The sequence below is a fragment of the Larus michahellis genome, chromosome 1 (genome assembly GCF_964199755.1).
Source record: "Larus michahellis chromosome 1, bLarMic1.1, whole genome shotgun sequence".
Classification (NCBI taxonomy): domain Eukaryota; kingdom Metazoa; phylum Chordata; class Aves; order Charadriiformes; family Laridae; genus Larus; species Larus michahellis.
The window spans coordinates 47,671,647-47,693,670 of NC_133896.1; the positions used below are offsets into that span (position 1 = coordinate 47,671,647).

At 33.7% G+C, this 22,024-nt stretch overlaps 1 protein-coding gene across 4 annotated transcripts in view; it reads right to left on the reverse strand.

Annotated features, from left to right (window-relative positions):
• The window catches only part of CEP290 (centrosomal protein 290), a 61,773-nt gene that overhangs the window by 23,691 nt on the left and 16,058 nt on the right, over positions 1-22,024 (reverse strand). For all 4 annotated transcript variants that reach the window (XM_074574594.1, XM_074574616.1, XM_074574584.1 and 1 more), the window contains 21 exons: positions 21,490-21,574; positions 19,953-20,095; positions 19,207-19,371; positions 18,160-18,309; positions 16,998-17,113; positions 15,436-15,538; positions 12,563-12,793; positions 11,840-12,013; positions 10,272-10,383; positions 9,239-9,444; positions 7,054-7,205; positions 5,946-6,057; positions 4,764-5,219; positions 4,092-4,256; positions 3,743-3,850; positions 3,521-3,655; positions 2,594-2,860; positions 2,030-2,137; positions 1,259-1,458; positions 373-586; positions 36-173 (listed from right to left, as the gene is read on the reverse strand). In XM_074574594.1, the coding sequence (XP_074430695.1) occupies positions 36-173; positions 373-586; positions 1,259-1,458; positions 2,030-2,137; positions 2,594-2,860; positions 3,521-3,655; positions 3,743-3,850; positions 4,092-4,256; positions 4,764-5,219; positions 5,946-6,057; positions 7,054-7,205; positions 9,239-9,444; positions 10,272-10,383; positions 11,840-12,013; positions 12,563-12,793; positions 15,436-15,538; positions 16,998-17,113; positions 18,160-18,309; positions 19,207-19,371; positions 19,953-20,095; positions 21,490-21,574 (3,540 nt within the window). The remainder of the gene's footprint in view (positions 1-35; positions 174-372; positions 587-1,258; positions 1,459-2,029; positions 2,138-2,593; positions 2,861-3,520; positions 3,656-3,742; positions 3,851-4,091; positions 4,257-4,763; positions 5,220-5,945; positions 6,058-7,053; positions 7,206-9,238; positions 9,445-10,271; positions 10,384-11,839; positions 12,014-12,562; positions 12,794-15,435; positions 15,539-16,997; positions 17,114-18,159; positions 18,310-19,206; positions 19,372-19,952; positions 20,096-21,489; positions 21,575-22,024) is intronic.

The window sequence follows — 22,024 nt, forward strand, 5'->3', positions numbered from 1 at the left end:
GATATTGCAATATACACTATATATATAGTACTCACCATAAGCCCCTTTGTTTGTCTGTCAACAATCTCCTGGACATTCATATATGCCTCTTTTTGTGATGCAGCAGAAATAATCTGCTGTTCAGCATTAGCAGTCATTTCTGCTCGGAGCTCCAGAAGTGCTTTACTCAAAGCCTGAAAATAATAAATTCAAGTCCTTTTAAGTAAAGAAGCTGCTAACATAAACAATACAAAAGAAGAAAAGGCAATTACATTTTACTATGTTATATTGTGAAATTACATTCTACCTCCTCCTGTACTATACGTAAAACTCTTAAGTATCAAACAACATTAAACATTTATACAACATAGAGATTAATTTTCATTGACTAACTTTCTGCTGCTTCTCTTTTATAGCTAACTGGCTCTTCAGCTCTTCCACCAGGTTTTTCAGTGTTGCTGTGGGTGCTCTATTGTTTTTTTCTCTTTGGATCTCTAGTTCAGTTTTTACATTTGCTAGTTCCTTCTCCGTCTGAGATAACATGTTCCTCAATTCATTTGCTTCATCTTTTAGTTTTTCAACATCAATTGTGTGCTTTTCCTGAAGCCTAATAAAAAATAAGCATTAATAGGGTACACTGCAATAATTAAGTTAGCAAACTCGAAATAAATAACATTATATATTTTATTATTGTTAAAGCAAATGACACATGGATTTGGAAACAGTAAAAACCCTGACTCAACAAAGAAGGCCTCCATTTAATACAAAAATTACTCAAGAAGATCAGCAAAATGAGATTAGAGTATTGTTCATTCTAATTCCTGGCCATAACAGATAAAGAAATCATCATACTTTTCTCCTTTTAAACTGGGGTTAAATTTTTGTGAGTTTAAACTTGTTAGGCAGGAATCCCAAATGTATGTATCGGGAGAAAAAAACAAAACAAAAGACAAAACAGTAAGTATCAGAGTAGCTTAAAGACAATTCTCGTACCAAGACTCCTTGAATACTTTCTTTTTCACTGAATGGCACAAAGCTAACAACTGCAAGGCATTTTTCCAAGCCACATTTTTCAATATTAGCCCAAATGAAGTCCCAATGAAGGGATTAAAAGTAATAGACAATTACCAATCATAGTAACTTTTTTTAGTTAGTTTTTTCATCCAAATCTAAATTCAGCAAAAACACATCCAGTTTGATAGATCAGTCCTGTAGCAGCAATACATCATTGACTTGATCCAACCCAGTTGTGACTTATGTTAACAGTCTAAAAACTTACTGGGCTCTGATAGTCTCAAACTCTTTGATTTTCATTGAAGTAATTTGTTTTTGTTTCTCCAAATCAGATGATGTTTTCTTTAATTTTCCAACAAGTGAAGCAAGAGAATTATCCTGTTCTGCTAGAGTTTGCTCCATTTCAGCTAAGCGGAAAAAATGGTTGTTGTTGGAAAGCGATAAAGAAGTCTTTTTCATTATCTCCTGCAAAACAGAACAAACACGTGATAAACATTTTAAGCTTTAAATCAAAGGTAAGCAATAGTGATGAATTTTAAACTTAATCCTTAATATAAACAAGCATTAATATCTAACATATTTGTTTACTGGGATGTGATTCTTAGTTCACAGAGAAAGCACTCACACTGGTTTGAAAAGAGCTTTGCGCATCTAATGATCCACAGAACAACCAGTTAAATACAGGTTTCACCTTATCATAAAGTGTCAAGAGAAAATTTGTATCAAAACGGGTTAGTTTAACATAACCACAGAATGAAAGAAAAGAGCAGAAAACAAAATATAACCTCTCTCTCCTGGAAGCCCCCATAAATGAGAATGTTTATATATACTGACACAATAACTTTGTTTTTTCACACTTGACTTCTAATCCATCTCTTGTGCACTCTCTGAAGAATAATGCAAGATTTTGCAATTCTTGCAAAATCATCCGTTTATCTTTCCCGTCATCATTTATTACTTACTTTTGATTACAAAGTTGTTCTTTTGAGCAACAATTTTATAAATTCGGGAACAACTTCACTAATCAATAACTCACCAAAGCAGTCTCTTTGAATTTATTAAGGGAATTGTCAGTATGCAAATTTAGCTTCTGGTGTAGGACTTTAAGGTCTTCTTCATGCTTCTTTGCTATTTCCTCTTGCTCCTGTAAGTTCAAAATAAAAATATCACTTTACTGATGTACACTATTCCAGAAAGTCATGAAACTACAGTACCCTCATGTTGATTGCTCACTCATTGCTCACTATTGCTCCCCAAATTTTCCTCTAATTCTGGCCGTTTTTAAAATTGTAATATTCTATATTCTATTCTATAAATATTAAAGACACCTTCTCACAGCAAAATTTATTTTTTTTTCCTGTCACACTAATTTAATTCCTAGACAGACATCATATACATAACCTCTTGACTGACCAAACCTTCGATTTTGAGAAGTTAAAAAGTTCTACATGAACTTTCTACATAAAAAATTACTAATTGTCTCTGCTCTGTTACCTCTGAGGTCAGAAACTTTTAAAGATTTCACTAGCAATGAAATAAACACAGAATCAACTAAAACAACTTAAAAATGGAAGACATCTTGTGCAAAAAGTTTAAATACCTCTCTTGCTTTAGCAAGCAAGTGTTGGTATCTTTTTAACACTTCCTCCTTTTGATTTAATCTTGCTTGCATATTTGCAATGGTTTGATGAGCAATTTTTATGGCATGATGGTACTTTGGATCATCTTCTTGTTTGCCTAATTCAGCCATTATTTTCTCTCTTTCTGATGTTGCAGGTAATCGAAGTCTTAGCTCGTTTATAACTTTGTCTCTTGATAAAACATTTTGTTCAGCATTCCACAGAGCAGTCTCCTTTTCTTTTAATTTCTACAATAGAAGACAATTGTTGCATTTCCAGAATTCAAACACTGCAAAAAGATCTTACATTTTAAAAAATGTACCAGAAGGATTTGTCTAAATGAATTTATAAACACAAAACCTTTTGCACTCAGTTCTGGCTGTATGGGATTACTATTAGATGAAAAAAGTCCCAGAAAATCATTACCGTGTCTTTATGTATTATTTGCTTGGTATGAGACACTTATGCAACTCACTTTCTGCTACCAAGTTAAGGTGGTGGTGGTTTTCAAATTTCTTAAGAACCACAAAGTATCTTCTGTAAAAGAATTTCAATTTAGCAACCCAAGATAAAAGGATTTTGGTATGCTACGTGTTAAATTTAATGTAACACTTGCTGAATTTAACTAGATATAGTCAACTGAATTCTGTACAGCAAAAGCATCTTACGCTACTAAATGAACTTTCTAAAATATTAAAAAGTTTCCCCAATAATTTGTTCAAATGGAAAAAATAGTTAATTTTAGTCATGGTGTGATTACAGCATTTAAATTTTCTGTGTGTTAAATACTTGTAAGGGATTGGACACATCTGAGTATCTATAAAAGGCCATTTATTATATTAAAAAAAATAAAGCGCATAAAAATACAAACGTTGTCCCTTTATATGCTAACTTATACATTTAGTTACCTCCTCCAGTGATTTGCAGGTTGCCCTAGTCTCCAGGATTGTTCGAATGTGCTCCTGATTCTTTCTCAAAGCCAACTCAAGCTGCTGTGGGAGCGGTAAACTAGGGTCTGGAACTGATCCTGTCGGCTCTTCTAGCTGCACAGAAAGATTCATGTTTATGTAATCTGACAGCTCTGAAAAACGTGCTTATAAGTCTATTTTTAGTTAATTCAGTGTGTGTACCTTTAGAGCTGTACTAAGTATTTCATTTTGTTGATGATCATACAGGTCTAATTGGCGCTGCAGTTCTACTTCCCTCTGGTCCCAAGCCATTTGCCTTTCTTCGTGAAACTGTAACAAATGTTTGATAAAGGTTATTTTATTTATTGAAGGCAATGGGAATGTTATATCCAACTTAAACAGAAAAAAAGAGATATCAAAATATAAAATACTCAAATGTGCTATTAAAAAGAATTACAGAACCAAGATACTAACATCTGTTTAAAACTTACTAGGAAGAATCTTCCTTTTTGAAATCGCTTAGTGAAATACAGAATAGGCTGTTTTTCTAACAGCATGCAGAAATACATACCTTGTTCTGCTGTACAATTTCTTCCTCCAGATTATTGATTGTATGTTCATATTCAGAAATTATATTACGCAAATACTTCACCTCTTCCTTTTGCTTGACTAACTCTCGGTTGAGTTTAAGTTCCTGCAGATGGAGTTCCTCCATCTTCATATGCCATTCAATTACCTAATAACGAATGATACACAGTGTTATAATTACTAAGCCCACAGGCCAACTAGATGCAGCGATGCTCTTTGACATATAACAATTCTGCCCCTGGATTTATTTAAAAAGACATGGTTTCGTAGTGATTTCAATGCAAGCTCATGGAACAGAACTTCATAATGCTACCCTGTTTTTAATTTAATTTCATTCTTAATTTAATTCAATTCACAATTTAATTCAATTTAATACAACTGAATTCATAGCTAGCCTCTACTTCTATTCCACTTAATTGGGCACAAAAAAAAATTAGTAAATCTGACTGCACTGACTTTTACAGGGCAAATAATTAATGACATATTACTTTTTAAAAATAGGGAAAAAAATGATAGCTGACATATTCTAACAAAGTGTATTTTGAAATCATTAAGTTCTACATTAAAACAGTTGTTCAGTGAACAAGCTGAACTGAAACATAATTTACACGCAGATCAGATGAGCAAAGCTATTCAAAGTTGTAAAACAGCAAACCTTTTGAGCTCCTCTTGTATCCTTCAATGCACTTATTAATTCTTCTAAACTCTTCAGTTTTAACTCCATCTCTAATGCTCTGTTTTCTGCATTTCGATGCTCCTGCTGGGCATGCTGAACTTCTTCCAGAATCTTCAGTTTGTCATTCTGTAGCTGAATCATTGTTTTAGAGAATTTTTCTTGCTGTGCTAAAGGCAGAGCACCACTAAACTGTCGCCGTAAAGACTGAACTGTCTGTTGTAGATGTTTGGCTCTGTTTCTTCCTTCCAGTCGGGCAAAATATAAGGCTTGCTCTCTCTCATCAAGCTTCTGCTCTAAACGTAGATTATGAATCTCCATCTTCTGCAGCTTCAATTTAAGCGTCTCCAATTTGCCTTCAGCAACAGACTCTCTACCTTGAAGGGCTATGATATGTTGATGCAGTTTTGCAATAATCGCTTTTTCATCTGACTGTGCCTAAGAACAAAATAAATAGAAGGAATTTATTTTTCATTTTGAAAATGTTAATGAAGTGTGTATGTAAATATAAAAAAGCTTTTTTTTTGTATTTTACATATTGCATATATTTTATTCCATAGGTAAGAGCAAGAATTAACCTCTAAAACCAGCTTTTTATGTTTCCACTATTGTTTCTACAGCCACGTTTCAGAAGTGCATCTCTTCAGATACCGATCTTAAAAATTGTATCTTTCCAAAATACCTAAACTTAGAAAATACGGTAACGTAAAAGCTGACAAAAGTGTTGTATTTAGGGACTCAAACCATTCTACAATACGAAAACAAATCCCAATAAATTGTTTCAGCTAATAACAAAGCAATACATAAGGATACTGCAAATCTTTGCAAGTCATTGCTTATCTTGTAAAAAGCAATCAAACTTTCCTGGTATTGTATTTAAATATTGACCATGAGCTATATATCATAGAGGAATAAATATTACCTAAATAACATGGAAAAAAGCTCAGGATCTGTAATAGCTGTACAGCTAGACATGAAAAAAAATTGAGAAGGGCATAATTAATGTAATATAGAACTCTTAAAAGGGTATGGCCACTACAAGGACCAGCTTGCTAAGATCTGAAAAACTTTTGCAGTTTCCTACTTCACTGTAAAATTACTTCATTTCTTCTCATCCCAGGGAAAAAAATCCAAACTGCAGTGTTAATAAAAGCTGAATTTTACCTGATAGTCTAAAATTTGCATTCTAAGAGATTCCACTTCTTTATCCCTGTATTGCTGGCGTGCCTCCAGAGCTTCAACTTGCATTTTTGCTACATCAGACAGTTCTCTTAACCTTGTAGGGAAAACAAGAGTATTGTGTCACTTGAAACCACTGAATAACCTATTAAGTTCTTCCACATAGAAGATGCTAAGAAAAGATGCGTAGTATGTTTCCTCATATCAAAACATTTGAAGACTCTGTTCTTTTCAGCATACTCTTCTCTATTAATCAGAGTCCTTGTTATGAAAATTCTTCTGTATCGCCTCTCAACTTTTTCACAGGACATTTTCCTGTACGTTATACAGAAGTTTGCTAGCAGTAACATACACTAGCAAAACAATGCCACGGTTTCTACATGAACTAAGCATCTCTGCCCTCTATTTCTCTCCCACTTCAGGACATAAATGCTCAGAAAGTTTAATTCTCAATTCCATTCTCGGCTTCTCCAAGTCTAATTTTCTCCAACTCAATTTTCCCAATTCAATTTTCATTGTCAAAAATCACTGCAAATATCCCCACAGACTTTGCTGGTTTAGGAATATAACCAGAATACATTATTTACTCAGACAAATGTCCATATCAACATAGCTAAAAAGGTCAGTTTTTCAATTTATGCATACAAAGTTAATCTGTTTTACGTACACAGCAACCCCCCCGCTACAGCTGAATCTTCGAGATATCCAACTCTTTGAAAGTAAGAATTGCTTTCCAATTTCTTTTATGAGATTTTGATACATTTAAGGTAGGTTATGGCGCAGAAATAAAAAAAACCTTAATTAATTCATTTAAAAATACTAGTAATAAGTATCTAAGTGCACACATACCCATGTCTATCCAGGCCAGCAGTTAATTTCTTGTTCAAATAAAAATTAATTACTTTCTTTATAGTCATGCATTAAATGGTTAATTTTCAACTCCAAATTTGTCACAGATAAATGCCAAAAAAATTAGGCATTGAAAATTATCTGTTACTAATATATAAGTAGTGAATTACATAAGTCTATACAGCCTAAATTTTTGCATGCTACCAAACCTACTGCATTCAGATTTTTTTACTTCAACGCTTACTTTGATACTTCAACCTTGAGCTCCATCTCACGCTTCTCTAGGTCCGTGATTTGTCGTCTATCTGCATCACTTACTGCCTTACTTACACTCTTTGACAGTTCATCTCTTAATTCCTGTTCCACTTTCTGTGCCTCAAGGTTGATTTTGGTGAGCTTAAAAAAAAAACAACAAAATGAGAAACAAACAAAATGGTTTCCTAAGCACACAACTGCTCCCAGCCCTGCAAAGAAAAAGCAGTGGCAAAAGTATCTTTTCTTTTTCAGTCATTACAAAACAGTATTCAGCTGTCTTCAAAAAACAGTTTCCTTTCCTCTCTGCTTGAACGTCTTTTTGTTTGCAGCGTTACATACACGTAGGAATGGATACACAGGTAAGCACAGAACAGGAGTCTAAATTAAACACAATTCTTATTAGTGAATTTTCTTAAAACTATTACTGCAATAACTTGCTCTTAAACTAAAATAAGAAAAAAAAAAGAAAAAGATTGTAAACTCTTTAGGAAATGAACAGTCTTACTTATACGTTTCTGTATTACCTAGTAGAGCGGGCTTGGTAACACGAAAACAGGTTATAAGTGCCAAGACTCACGATAGTCTAGTTCTTCTGTTCTCTCTAAAAAGAACTTTCATAATTAAATTATGTTATTTCAAGCAGCCTGATTTTTTCAATTTTATTATTAAATACCAAGTAATCAATGTTTCAATTCAAACCAAAGAGCATTAAGAAAAGACAGACATCTGAAAAGCATTAGGCATCATAGAGAAGCCTCAGGAATTAATTTAGTAAATACAGTTGAGACAGATTAATCTGATACCACTCCTTAATAAAATAACTTATTTCCCAAACAAACTAAAAAAGTGTAGTGTATCTTATTATCTGCACTTCACATATTTGAGGCAGTACTCTCTGGGTTTAGAAGGAGATGTCTAATAGTCTTCTTTTAGTTATCAGTTCTTAAACTGATATAACTTTCAACTTTCATTAACTACCTTGGCACAATCTTGTTCTATATATACGTATCTCTCTCTAAAAAAGCAATGATGCCACATTAGGAGGCACTGAGAACAGGAGTATATGAAACAGGTAATGTATGTCCTGAAGATACAGAAATGAGGAAAAAACGGAGTGCAGAGGAACTGATAAAAAAATTGAGGCGTTAGAGGAGTTCATCAACTCAAAATGAAGGAAGACCAGCAGACATAAATGCATTGCAAGACAGATAATAATATAAGCAAAAGAGAAAAAGGTAAATGTGATCCTAGGCTGCATCACCTGAGGTATTTCTTAGTGAAATAAAAGAAGTCATGCCATCAGAAAAGGCTTTAACAATATTGCTGCTGAAAAGGCTTATAGACTTTCAGTTACTCCATGTCCCAAAATAATCCAAATCTAAACAGTGTAACAGACACTACTAAAATAAAAGAGAAATGGGGAGTCCAGCCAACAACAATCTAAAATATCTAGGCTAAAGTCTAGCAAAGCACAAGGAGGAGGAATGAATACAATTTATCAATGTTCCTGTCTGTTCTTTTTCTTTCCTTGTGTTGAAATTGTAGGCCAATACTGGCACAAAAACAGATGTGTACAACTGCCTAGAAATAAATTTAGACTGGAAATTATAATAAAGTCTATTAAATAACGAATTTATTGAACAAACTTCAAATATGATTACTGGGGACAAAAAAATCTAACAAGATTAAGACTGATGCGACAGGAATACTAAGGATCATCAGCTTCAATGGCACATGACTTCTATTCCTGTGTTATAGATAATGTTTGGCACGTGACAAAGGGCATTGCCATTCTGTAACAGATTCATGACACTATCATTTGCAAAAGGGATGCAAAGGTCTAACATATGAATTAGACACAAGAGAAAACAGGTCCAAACCAGACTTTTTTTCTAGCAGTCTGCTGAAAAACTAGCAAACTATCTGTCAAGACGCTCATCGTGTGTTTTACAGAGTGTTTACTAGTGTGTGAAATAAACTACTGACAAATTAATTAGTTATATTTTTTACAAATGTCCTGTGCGTGCAAAATTGCAGCTCTTAAAGGCAAATATATTTTGCATCATAAGCTTATTTGCCAGTCATGATACAAAATAGATTAATACTGTTTGAAAAGCTCAAAAATATGCTTCTACGATGTGTCAAATTATGTTGTTGTATCCCCACAGATTTACCTCAGCAAATTTTGTTTCCAGTTCAAAATTACGTTCTTCTATTTGCTTTACAGTACTCCTTAAATGTTCATACATTCGTTGCGAATGTTCTGCTCTCTGTCTTTCATTTAGTTCCTTCATTTCCAACATCGTGATTTTCTTAGAAATGGACAAAATCTCACTGTTGGTTATTGCTTTTGTGGCCTTGTCCATGGCATTTTCATCCCCTACATTAAAAAATATTTAAATTAGGGAAATCACAAGCTGATTCAACTATGAAAATTATTTGCACCATGAGACAGAACATGAGTTTTGTTTATCTCTGTCAGATAAACTTTATCAAAACACATGTATTATTATTAAACTGGAGGCATGGTTAGCTTGCCTTATTACATGTTTTAAAAGTATCTAATTTGAATAAAATGCTATTATGAATTATAAATGGGTATATCTGCAACCATGCTTATTGAGACTGGTAACTATTTTCAGTGTAGCTTTTCACTTTATCCTTAATTCAGCTGGTAAATCTTCAGAAAATTTAATTTAAAATCTGTAAAAGAAGTAGATGTGGATGAGTTCCTGAATAATGGGAATGCAAACTGTACACAAAGAAGCCCCAGCTATCAAGAAAAAAATACTATGTTTCATTGCATGAAACCAGGAAAAAGAAATCATTTTCCTGACAAGCTGTAAAGTACTGACTGACAATCAAGTTAGAACATATTGCACCTTATTAAAAAGAAAATAAATAAATTAGGTTATGTTGTTTTACGAGTTCCAGCTTTTAAATCCTTGACCCAGTAACCCCAGAAAAGTCAATGTGGAACAGTTTCCAGAGGAAAATACCAAACTTGTTTCTGGTCAAATAGATAAGTAAAATGAAACAAACTAAAAGAAAGCACTTCACAAAAAAAATTAAGACCGTTAATGAATAGTTTTAACTTTTTTTTTTGGTTGTTTTAACATACATCAATTTTAAAACATTTAAAAATATTACTTTTACACAGGATGTAACATTTGATTTTTAATATTGCAATATAACTTTCATACTTGCCCAGCTTAGTCATCTGTTCCCAAGCCTGTTCTACAGTGTGAAGTTTCTCCTTTGTGATCTCCAGTTCCTTATTCAATAAATTTATCTGTGATTTCAAGGATTCATTCTCACGCTGTACGACAAAAAAGTTGCAATATGACAGCAAACTATTTAACTGTCACACGCTTGATGGTTAGAATCTATAAATCTTTCAAATTAACAGATATTACCTATCCACAACCGAAAATCTACATATATGGCAACAGAAGAGCATAAATTTCCTCCTAAGTGTAAAAATGCTAGTCTTTTCTCTCTATGTTGTATCTGTCAACTACTATTACCATGAATCTTTATCATCAGTGACTGTAATTCCTAGAGTGTCTAGAGCTAGATGAAAAAAATCTATGTTTGTCATACTAAACGCCCCATTAACAGTGGGAAAGAAAGAAGTGCTTCTGGAGGATATTTCATCCAGCACAGGATAGTTCACCTTGCACAGAAATACATGTTGGAGACAGATCATATGCTTCTTTTAGCTCTTTTAGGCATCTAATACGATGCCAAACATTAGTTTTGTAAATGTTCCTTCACTCCTCCAAGTAGAAAAAAAATATTCCACATTAAACAGTAAAACAACTTTAATACTTCATATTAATTTTCAATTTCTAGTTTTCTAAACACGTTTTTAATTTGCTATTGATAAATGATAAATTGATTCTCTAGCTCTGTGAAATAGGCAATGCAAGTTTTCATACACACAAAATTTCATAAAACTGAGAATCATTCATTCTGTAGCTAACAGAAATGCACCTACCTGTTCCAAACAGACAAATTCAATTGTTCAGTAAATTGTTCGGTAAATTTACCCCCACCACATGTATTTAACCCTTGTCAACCACAGAAACCCAACAGACAAGAACATGACATGAATTTTAACTGCTGGTTAAACTTCTACTTTCTTGGACTATTATTTCTGACATGAATGAAAAGTGGGAAGCAGCAATGTGTTCTGAAGCCAGCTTCACACTTCTTGAAGAGAAGCTCCCTTCTAATTGAGAATAAAAGTTCAAAGGAATAGTTACGTATTGGCAGTCCCTATGACATTGTGCAAATCCATTGCGAACAATCTTTGGTTATTTACTTTCTCCTATGGAAGTAAAATTACAAAGGTTTACTGCCTTGTGGAACTGAACATTTCATTCTTGTAAGTCACGAATTAGTAAGAGCACATAAGGAACATACTCAGGGCTTAGGTTAAAAAGCAAACAAACAAACATAAAAACCAAACAACCAAACCCACCAATACAGTTAAACAAAATGCTTTTATGTATGCCCATTGAAATAAAATCTTGGATTTCGTGTATGTTTCTTAATCCAGTGAAAAATACCAGGTAAGCAAATTAAAAGTCAATAGCAACACTAAGACTGGCTCCAACATCTCATACCCAATATGGAACTGTTATAACCAGCAGTCCTAGTGTTGGGACTCCCGTTCTATCTTTCTATTACGTGAGAATAAAAACAAATGCAGAATGAATGTATAATGAGGTTGTTTTCCACTTAGGGTTCAAACATAACGCAAACATTACCTGCATGTGTTCCATGTTTGTTGTTCGTTGGATGAGCAAGTTATCTTTTTGTAACATATCTCTGTATTTAGCAGTTAATTCATTATACTGCTTATTGGCCAGTTCTAGCTCAGACAATGGCACGCTCCCATCCAACGCTTTTTGCAGAGCTGCAATCTTAAAGCTAGCCATTTCCTGCAAAAACAACCAACACAATGGGTTACTAAGGTCTGCTAAATAGAAAAAAAATAAAGTTACTCCACAGAAAAAGAATATCACTTAATATAATGCTTTACAAAATGATACTCGTTTATTTTACTAAATTTCTGTCCATCTTTATAAACTGCTTACAATAAGCATTGACAGAATTTCTCTGGTATTCCAACTCTCTGGGTAATTTTATCAATAGCTGCTTCTTGATCATAAGGCACTGTCAAAAACATATTTTATAAAAATGAGTTAATATAGGCCCTAGAAACATGTAAGGCCAAAAAGTAAAATTTGGTTTCATATGACGCTTTCAATAAACTTGTTGAAGCACCTTCAGAAGGGGAAAACTGACAGGTTTTGCATTATGATGCTTATTTAAATACAAAGAATGTTTTGACAAAATTTATAACAGCATTTAACAAGCATTTGGGTAATGCATTCAAGAAACTAGCACTTCCTCCACTTAAAAAAAAAGTGTATTTATTGCCACATTGTAAAAATAAAAATGTGTACTATTATTACTATAAACTATACCTTGAATCGTTGCAAGTTTCCAATCTTCCCTACAACTGCAGTCTCCATATGTGTTATTTCACCCTTTAGTTTCTCGTTTTCTTTTCTAAGATGTCGTTCCATTTCAAGTAAAGTGGTACACTGCCTTGTTAGTGACCTTTCATTAACTCGTAAAACAGTTATTTTTCTATTATTTTCTGCAAGTACTTTTTTTGTTTCATCAGGATCCAGCTGAAGCGCGCTGAGTAAATTCTGTAAAATAATTTTTTAACAAGAACTTTGTAGAGAAATATGGTAAAAAAAGCTTTCTTGTGCATTTTTTAACTGCTGTATAAAAATTCTGTTAATCTCTCTGAAATAATTTCTTTTTGCTAATAAAACATATACACACACTTAACACATACTTACAATATTCTATTTTAAGAACAGATAAAATTTAAATCTAAAAAAATCACTAGTTTCTGAGAAATAGAAGGTAAATACATCGGACTAACAAATAGGAATTTTAGTTAATGCTGGTATTTTCAAAATTTAGAACATAAATAATTCTCTGCATACACTGTCATCAGTCTTCCCCCTTTTACTAGAATCAAAACAAATGTATTGGAACTATTTTCGAAACCAAACAGTATTCTTGTGGTTCTTAACAAACACCAGTAATGTCCTATTTTGAGGATCAAACCAGTATTATTAAAGTAACAACAGGACCCCTCCTGTGGAAACATGTGTGTGTCTTTGTGTGTATGCGTGCACACATATGTGTTTGCATGTGTGTATAAATCTGAGGAGGGGCAGAGTGAGAGGGAGAGGGAACCACAGCAACTCTGGGTGCAGAAGGCACGTGAGCTTTAGCTTTGCTGTCACACACATCAGCTTGCCACGGAGACAGCGAGTAGACACTGGAACTGTAAAATCCCAGATTCCTATAAGCCTAATGGAGAAGAGCGAGCAGGTAGCTAGAAAAAAACTCCAGAGTCCTGGAAGCCTGAAGCCATGAAAAAAAATCTAGTTCCGCGACAACTGGCAAAGATTTGTCTTTTCTGATCAAGACGCCTGTTTCTCTTAAGATTTTAGGAGCAAGCAATACATTTTCATTGATTATTCACAGTGAATTGTGAGATTCACATAGAAATGTTTAATCTGAAAATGTTCGCCCAATTCTAATCAAAATTACTTACTAACAAAAAATAATACTAAATAGTAGTATGTATTTCTTATCTTTGGATAGAATGTGTTTCTGGAAACAAATGCTATTGGGAAACAGTAATTTCTTAAAAGATCTCAGCAATACTTTGATAGCACTGCTAACATCGTAAAACTCTGTTATATTTTAAAGACTTTTAAAAAATAAACACCAGAAATATCTCAGTCCTACTACAATCTACTCCTGTGACTGGAAATGCAGCGTAAGATACTGAAAAAATTAAGTAAGATGCCATGTGCTCGCTCTCTCATTTTTCTAAACAGACACTAGGAACATGCAAAAAAAATTCAATTTCACTTTTCTGGAAATATATTTAAACTTAATTGCCTCAGGACGCAATTATTTAGGAAACCAATTACAGTTATGAACATGACTATGCGCAGGACCACATACCACTACCGTTACCCCTCAGCAGATGCAAGGGGTGAGAAATCAGCTGTCTAAATTTAGGCACCCACAGTCATTTTCAACACCTTGTGATATCCTTGCCCTGTGTCTGCTTCACAAAAAGGACACGTGTGTCCCATATGTCTTCTGTCGTACTTGGCAGCTTTTGGTATCTGCCCAAAGAAACCCAAAGCCGTCTAAAATTGTGTTTTGTCTGTGATTAGGCACCTACATCAATTCCAGGAACCTTTAAATACCATCTTCTTAAAAAGTTATTTTTCTCTTTTCTTAATAGAATATTGACTTCAGCCTTTGTCTAAATAAATCAAAATAGAAAGTTGCATTCTGTTCCCTGTTTTTATGAGATACCGATACATATAAATTAACGGGTACATATAAATAAGATGTAATTCAAAGTAATAACCTTAATCCTTAGTATTAATTAATGTGTTTTTCACAGAGATGCCTGCACTGCTCCTCCTCCCAATCAAACAGCCTGGAAAACAACTGCATGAACAGAACATCTGAGACTGTCTGAGAGGGTTATTTGTTCAAAATTGATAATGTTAAAGAGGAAGATGACCATCAACCAGACTGAATAGTAACCGTACAATTAGAGACTTGAAATAAAGTAGTCGTCAGCTTGAAAATTAGTATAGAAGAAGCATAGTTTCCCCACTGTCCCTGCCGATGTGAGCGCTTCGTCCCTGCTGGACACCATGAGCCTCCTCACTCCAGTGAATGGACTGGCGGTACCAAGTGCAACCGGTGGAGACCCACATCTCGGGTGTGTGTGTGTGACCTCCTGGGGTGATTTCTCACCAGTGCATGGGTTAGCCGGCTGCAGGGAGGTGCACGGGAACACAGAACACCTCCATGGGTACCCAGAACCACAGGAGGTGTGTGTGTACACAGTGAACCAGCGCTCTCAGGAAAGGGGGTGTGTACTGGTAACCTGAAGGGGCCAGGAAGTGAATGTAACTGTGTGAATGTAGATGCATGGGATAGGAAATATTTGGGATTAATTCCTGAATGGCACTTAGATTTTTAGGTCTATAGTAACATTTTGTATATGTCTTAAAATTGGGATTTACCTTTTGTATTGTTGATGCGGATTCTGAACACATAGATCACCGATAGCCAGTTATTTACATTCCACTAATAAATCAGTAAACCACTTCCCTTCTGATTTGATTTGAATTGAGCAACATTTTCCCCATCTAGCAAATTACAGTATAATATTAAAACCTCTGTTCTATGTATTAAAACCTTTTTGAAAAATGAAAGCCATTAAATGACTTACAGAATATGCCTTTATTTTTGTAGCATCCTGTTCCTTTTGCTCTTCTAGCTTTTTCTTTTCCTCTTTCATATCTTCTGATTCTTTCTGCCAGCTTTCCTTTTGACTAAAATAATAATTAAATATTTTCATTTAGAATGATGGAAGACACGATTTTTAAAACTGTGACTAGAATGAGCACCCTGAAGTACTGCAAAGCACGATAGTTATTTTTAGCAGTAACGTAATTTAAAAAATATGTTATAAAAAGTAGATGGATTACTGAAGAACTATCCCCTCTGTTTAGGCTGCAGCTGGTTTAATGATGAAAATAATTCTTAAGTTAGAGAGTCTTATTCCTTCTTCACATGTATACTATAGTGCAGAGATAGAGATGCCTTACTCCCCAAAAATATACACACATGGGATTTAATCTGCTTTAAATTACAAACTTGTATTTGAATGTAATTACTTCCTTGCACACGTCTTCATAAAAATAGGCAAAGTTGAAAACTTTGCAAAGAAAAGCATTTCCACTTTAAGTACCGCTCTGGAAGCTCCAAGTCTCCCTTTTCTAGGAAAGGAGACAAAAATCATACTACTGGCAATCACCATGCTGTGAGCGTGAAAACAGGCCTTTTCTTTTTGAAGTAGACTAGGCCCAGCAGATTTCAGCAGGTATTCACAGTTGTGAACTTACAATTCACAGTCACAATCTGGCTGACGAGATTTAAAGCTAGATAAAATGGTTTGGCAAATAATCGATGACTCTGCATAACTGCTTCCTTTCCGTGAAGCACTTGCACATTCATTAGCTAAGAGGGACAACTTGCAAGTGGAACAAGGCTTCTGCAGTTCCCCAGAGACAGAATACCTAAGTTGATTTTGAATTATTTTTAATTAATCATACCAAACGGTACAGTATCATAAGGAAAAGATTTCTCGCTCACCCTCTGCAAATTCCCCAAATTCTGCTTTAAAGAAAAAGCAGTTGGCTTTTTCTTTAAAAGATGTTAGTTCAAGTTTCCCTCAGGAACTGGACAGAATTAAATTTAGGTTTCCCATATCCACATTCTGCATTAGATGTCAGACTTCTTAACAAAAGGCCAGGCAATGGCTGTTAATATTAACTCATTTTTTTTTTCAATGGTTTTGCAACGCTTTCCTTCTATCACAATAGTTTTATTTCAGATGCATAAAGGACACAATTTCCCACCCTAGTTTTTCTATTTCAGTGAAAAACAAACAGAAAAACTGTTAGGATCCATACACGAATGCAAATGAAAATGAGACTGAAGAGTCCATAATACCAGGTTCTAATAAAATACAAGATATCAGATGCAGAAAGCACAATGCAATCCTCATTATGAATATGCAATATGAAAAGAGTCCGGCAGAAAATATGTTTTGTACCAGTTTTCTGAATCTGTACAGGACTAAAGAAAATACATTGGGTCCATATCCAAGAACAGCAGCATTTATGACATCAACCAAAGAACTACTTCAACACAGCAGCAAATCTTGTATTCAAAATTATTAAGCATTTAGACAGTTGAACTTTTGTAATTCAGAAAATAGAAAAATACCTTTGATATTCTTTATACAGCAAGCCTTGCTGATGACGAATTACTGCAAATTTTCGCTTGTAGTCCTCTACTGCATCTTCTAATTTTTTAAGTAACTGTTCTTTATTTTCCAGTTCCTAATAAATATTATTATTTTCCAATAATTATGATTATTGAAGTAATGATTATTTTCCAAATAAAAATACTGAAGTGATTACTATAGGTTTTAAACATGAAAGTATTAATCAAAATGCCCATTCTCCCTTGTGTTTTTCATGATAAATGCTTCTATCATGAACTGTGTGAACTGCAGATACGAAGTGTGTTTTTCCTTTAGAAGGAACAGATGAAAAGAAGTCCAATAGGCTTTGGCATTCACATTCATAGGTGTGAAACAGTGCACAAACTGCACTGTGGATTACATACCTAAAAGTTCAAAACACATGTTGATAGCCCACAAAGAATACTAATGGAATGTCTAACTGGAAAGCGATGTTTTCTTCTCATGTTTCCAAATACTCTTCTACCTTATAACCGTGTAAAGTTGAAAAATATTCTCTAATCAACAAAGTAAAATGAACAAAGACAGAACAAAATAATTTAATAGTAAAAAAAAAAAGGTAAGTTCTTTTTACTCCAATTCTCAAACAATCAATTCTTCTTTACAATACACTTGTCTGATTTGCTTCCCATGGGAATCACTGGCTTTAGTTTCAATGTATTTATGCCTCTTTTTTAAAATGTTGACATATTTTTGACAAATAAAGTTCATATGGTAAATAGAGACATGGGCTGTATAGAGAAAAACTGTTCAGAGTAGGATTTGCACATACAGACCCAGGTGTGGAACGCAGACAGCAGTAAGAGAGAATTTCACACAGAAAGAGTGCAACTGCAGAAGTAGAAGGAAGAGTGGGCAAATATCTAGTTCAAAATTCAGATTTAAACAAAAAAATCTGAATTGTTGTAAAAAATTTAATTAGTATTGGCTCCCAAGATTACAATGCAGCAAAATACTTACAGCTTTTAAAAAAATAGGATAGCCCAAAGAGTTTACTGGATGTCAGAACTTCAAAATAATTTTGGAGAGTTCTCCCATGTCCATACATGACATGGTACTAGATTTTGGAGGAATTAGCTTTATGTCACAAATATTCCTGACATCAAGGACTAAATGAGTTACCTGTATAAGACGTATTAAATATTCATTCAGAGAATTAATCATATTAACACTTGAAGGAACCATTCCTTCTGGAAGATTCACTGTTTGGAAGACAATATTGGCACCTTCTGACTGACGTAATAAGCAAATTTCATTTTTCAGTTGTGCAATCTAAAGAAAAGAAACATAAAGAAGTAGCTCTTGCTATTCAACTAAAAAAAAAAATCACTGATAGAAAATATATTGTTTTCCTGTGCCTACATCGGTTGTTACTAACATCCTAATTCACTTCCACTTACGTTCTAAAGCATTCGAACACTCTTTAAAGTAACCTTTTAAAAATGCTGTGATTCCATAAATCGTTAAATGCATAATATCTTAAGCCAATTTTATCAAATGACTCCAGCAATCAGGCTGGAGTTTTGGATAGAATTATTGCAGTCATTATTTGATGGTTTAGTCTAAAAAAAATTTTGCCTTTTCATTTAACTTCTTAAAAGCTCTCTGGTTCTCTAACAGTACATAAAACACTATTCTAGAGTATTAGCTACTGGCAAATCTTTTTGCATCACCAAAGCTGTTTAAAAGGCAAATTTAAATTTGACTTCTTGTAAGATAATAGTCCATTCCTCTTTCCTGCCCTGGAAGAAGCATTCCACTGAATCAGTTGTACAACTTAAAACAAGATACAGGATATTAGAGAATGATTCATAATTTTAGAACACTGAATCTCTGTTACTTATTTATAAATAACAAATGCAAGACTACTGGCTTTTTGAAGAAAGAAATCTGTGAGCTTTTTTGGGCACAGTGCTCCCCACAAGATAGGCATGCTTGGTGTTCAACATGATAGGATATTCCAAGGATAAAGTAACATTAAAAAGAGTAAGATTTGAATTTAAAATGGACAAACTGGTAGACCAAATACACAAATTTAATTAAGATTTGTATAATTACACTATTTACATAGGCTAAATTCAGTATCTTACACATTGTGTGGTTTGTTCTAAATTATCAGAGCAGACACTTTCCAAGTACAAAATAAACTGTATTAAATAAATTGTGTACCTTTTCATTTGCATTTGCCAGCTGGTTAGAGAAATTTGTTGCCTCCTTCTGAGTCTGTTTCAATTCCTGTCTTAATTCTTCATTTCGTCCTGTAAGCTGGTCAACCTGAGCTTTCAAGTGCACACTAGCATCAAAGATTCCTTCTGAATTTTTTGACTCCATTGCCTAATGAAGTAAACATTTAATTAACAAAATAGAGAAGAAGTTTAGAAATGCTTTGTTTTTTCATAATAAACTACAGTCCTCACGTTTAGACCACAGGAAATTAGCAAAAAGCATGAAATTTTAATGTTTTAAAACCTACTTATCAGTTTCCTGATGGTATATTTGCCACAGACTGTGATTTAAATGGTTAAATTTTCCTGTAAAAATACTCATTTTTTTGGTAAGATGTTTGAATAAAGAATTTTTCTTAAACATTTCCTGCAGGTGCCGTAGAGATAAGAGACATGCAAGAAAACTTTTACCTAAGTTTTATGACTGAGACAATAAATTTGCCAAAGACAGTTTTATACTATCCAGCTGAAGACATTTTTTTTTTAAATTTTTATTGGCAATGTCTTGCTGCTGTATATTTTTAATTTGCATTTTTAAAGAGGTATCACACTAAGTACTCCTACTTGTAACTAAGGGAGGATGTGTATAAGGAAGCTACTATTTAATTATACAATAACACAGTAATCGAGGAGACAAAAAAAGCATATAAATTCTATAAAGCTAAATAATACTTTAGAAATCAAGCTTACATTAACTAAACGATCCAGACTAGGGATTATTAAGGCTGTTTCTCCTCCCTTCACACTAGGATCCTTCTGCATTTCCTTGACAGCTTGCAATATTTCTTTCATTCCTTGTTCAAGTTGTTTATTCTCTTCTGATAATTCTTTTACTGTAATAAAAATTGTAAATGTGTCTAAAAGCATTGAAAAAATAAGTTAAGGTTTCCTAGGATATTTCATCATAATACTTGTTCATGTGATATATAAAAAGAATGTTCATATTATATACAGACATAACCAATTAGGAAGTTAAAAGTAGAGCAGCTAGGAACATACGGAGAGTGTATTCTGCTGGAGAAATACCAACAAAACAATAATGAAATGCTTCATGGGAATAAATTTGACTTCATTGAACCTTCCAGTCTTCAATGTTTCCTGCCAACATTTTTCACTCCTTTAGTAGCCTGCGTGAATGGCTTTCACAAATCCAGAAATGTGGCTATCTTGGAAGTGTTTGAGGGTAACAATGAAGTATATAGGAATAGACTGAATTCCTGCTGCAGACTGGAACAAAAGAATGTTTAAATTATTTGGCTGTAATAAAGTCTCAAGACATACAGTTTTCCTGCCACCATTAATCTCTCAGTGGAATTGCAGAGTCTCCAGCACAGAGTAAGAAGTCTGTAAACTTTAAAAAAAAAACCAACAAATCTGCCAGGACATTCTCTGCGTCTTAACAATACCGGTAACTGTACTGAAAACCCAGGAGTGAACTGCAAAATTTGGAGCAGTTTGAGCAGTTTCACCAAGCCTGTTCTGAAAAGTCAAAAAGAAATTTTGGAATTCACATTCTCTGGGAAAAAAATGAGATTCTTGTCTATAGGAATTAGCGTTATTTTTATTTCAGAGTGCGCGACAGTGCACTTCACCTAACATACATATATATGTAAGCAGCAAGTGGGTTTTATTCCCCAACACTTCCTTGGAACCAGGAAAGCACTACAATTACACAAGTAAATTGAATAATTATTATAATTGGGATCACTCACAGACTTAAAGCCCTTATTAGGTCTGATTCAGGAAGGAAAAACATGAGAGATCCTAGTCTAATGTATTTAGTAAGAATAAACTATGCTTCATGTACTATCACTAATTTAAGTTTTAAATTAGCAACACTATATACGTATTTATACACGAACACGAAGATACACACTATTATAAACATAAAATTTTAAAAAAAATTCATTAATGAGAATTCAAAGAAATTCCAATTCGATAAACGCCATTTACATTCACTGTTTTGTAATCACAGTGTTCACACCTGGACCAATGCACAACCACAATTTTCACAGTGGAGAAGTATATCACAATAATTGTATAATAACTTTCTATGCACACAGCAAACTCAATCACTGTGAAAGAAATCAAAGTAAACTTTATATAAAAAAACACCTGTAAAGACAGGTATTTGTGGTCACAATCACAAAATCAGAACAGCTAAATAAGCAAACTATCTGCAGGTACCTGAAAATATTCCCTACTTTTAAAACAGGTTGCAACTTACATTTAGATTGAAATTTGGCTATTACAGTCCTGTTCTTCTCCAAATCTCTCTCTCTCACACTTAATTCATTTGCAAGATGCTCATTCTAAAGAAAAGAACAAAGGCGGCTCAAAAATTTTAATTTAGAAATTTTAGTATTAGAGTTTTCATTAAGGCTCTGTGGTTAAATAAGAATAAACACTGGAAAATATTGCTAATCCATACATATTCAACAGTGAAATTACATAGCATGTAAATGAGGAGTTATATAGAAGGCAACAATCAAAGAAACAGCCTCATCTTCACAGCAACAAAAGTATCAGGAAAAAATTATTAAAGCATGAATGAACTTTATAAATACTTATCCCGGTTTGGGTTTTTTTTTTTTTAAACCTTGTACTACCTGCACTGCCTGGCTTCTGCATCTTTCAAGATTTAATTCTGTATAACTATTTAGCATACTCTTCATCAACAAATCTCTGGCTATCTGCTCATTTTAGAAAAAAACCCAACAGTAAGTTATCAGCATAGGATTCTATCTCCATTTATATACAAA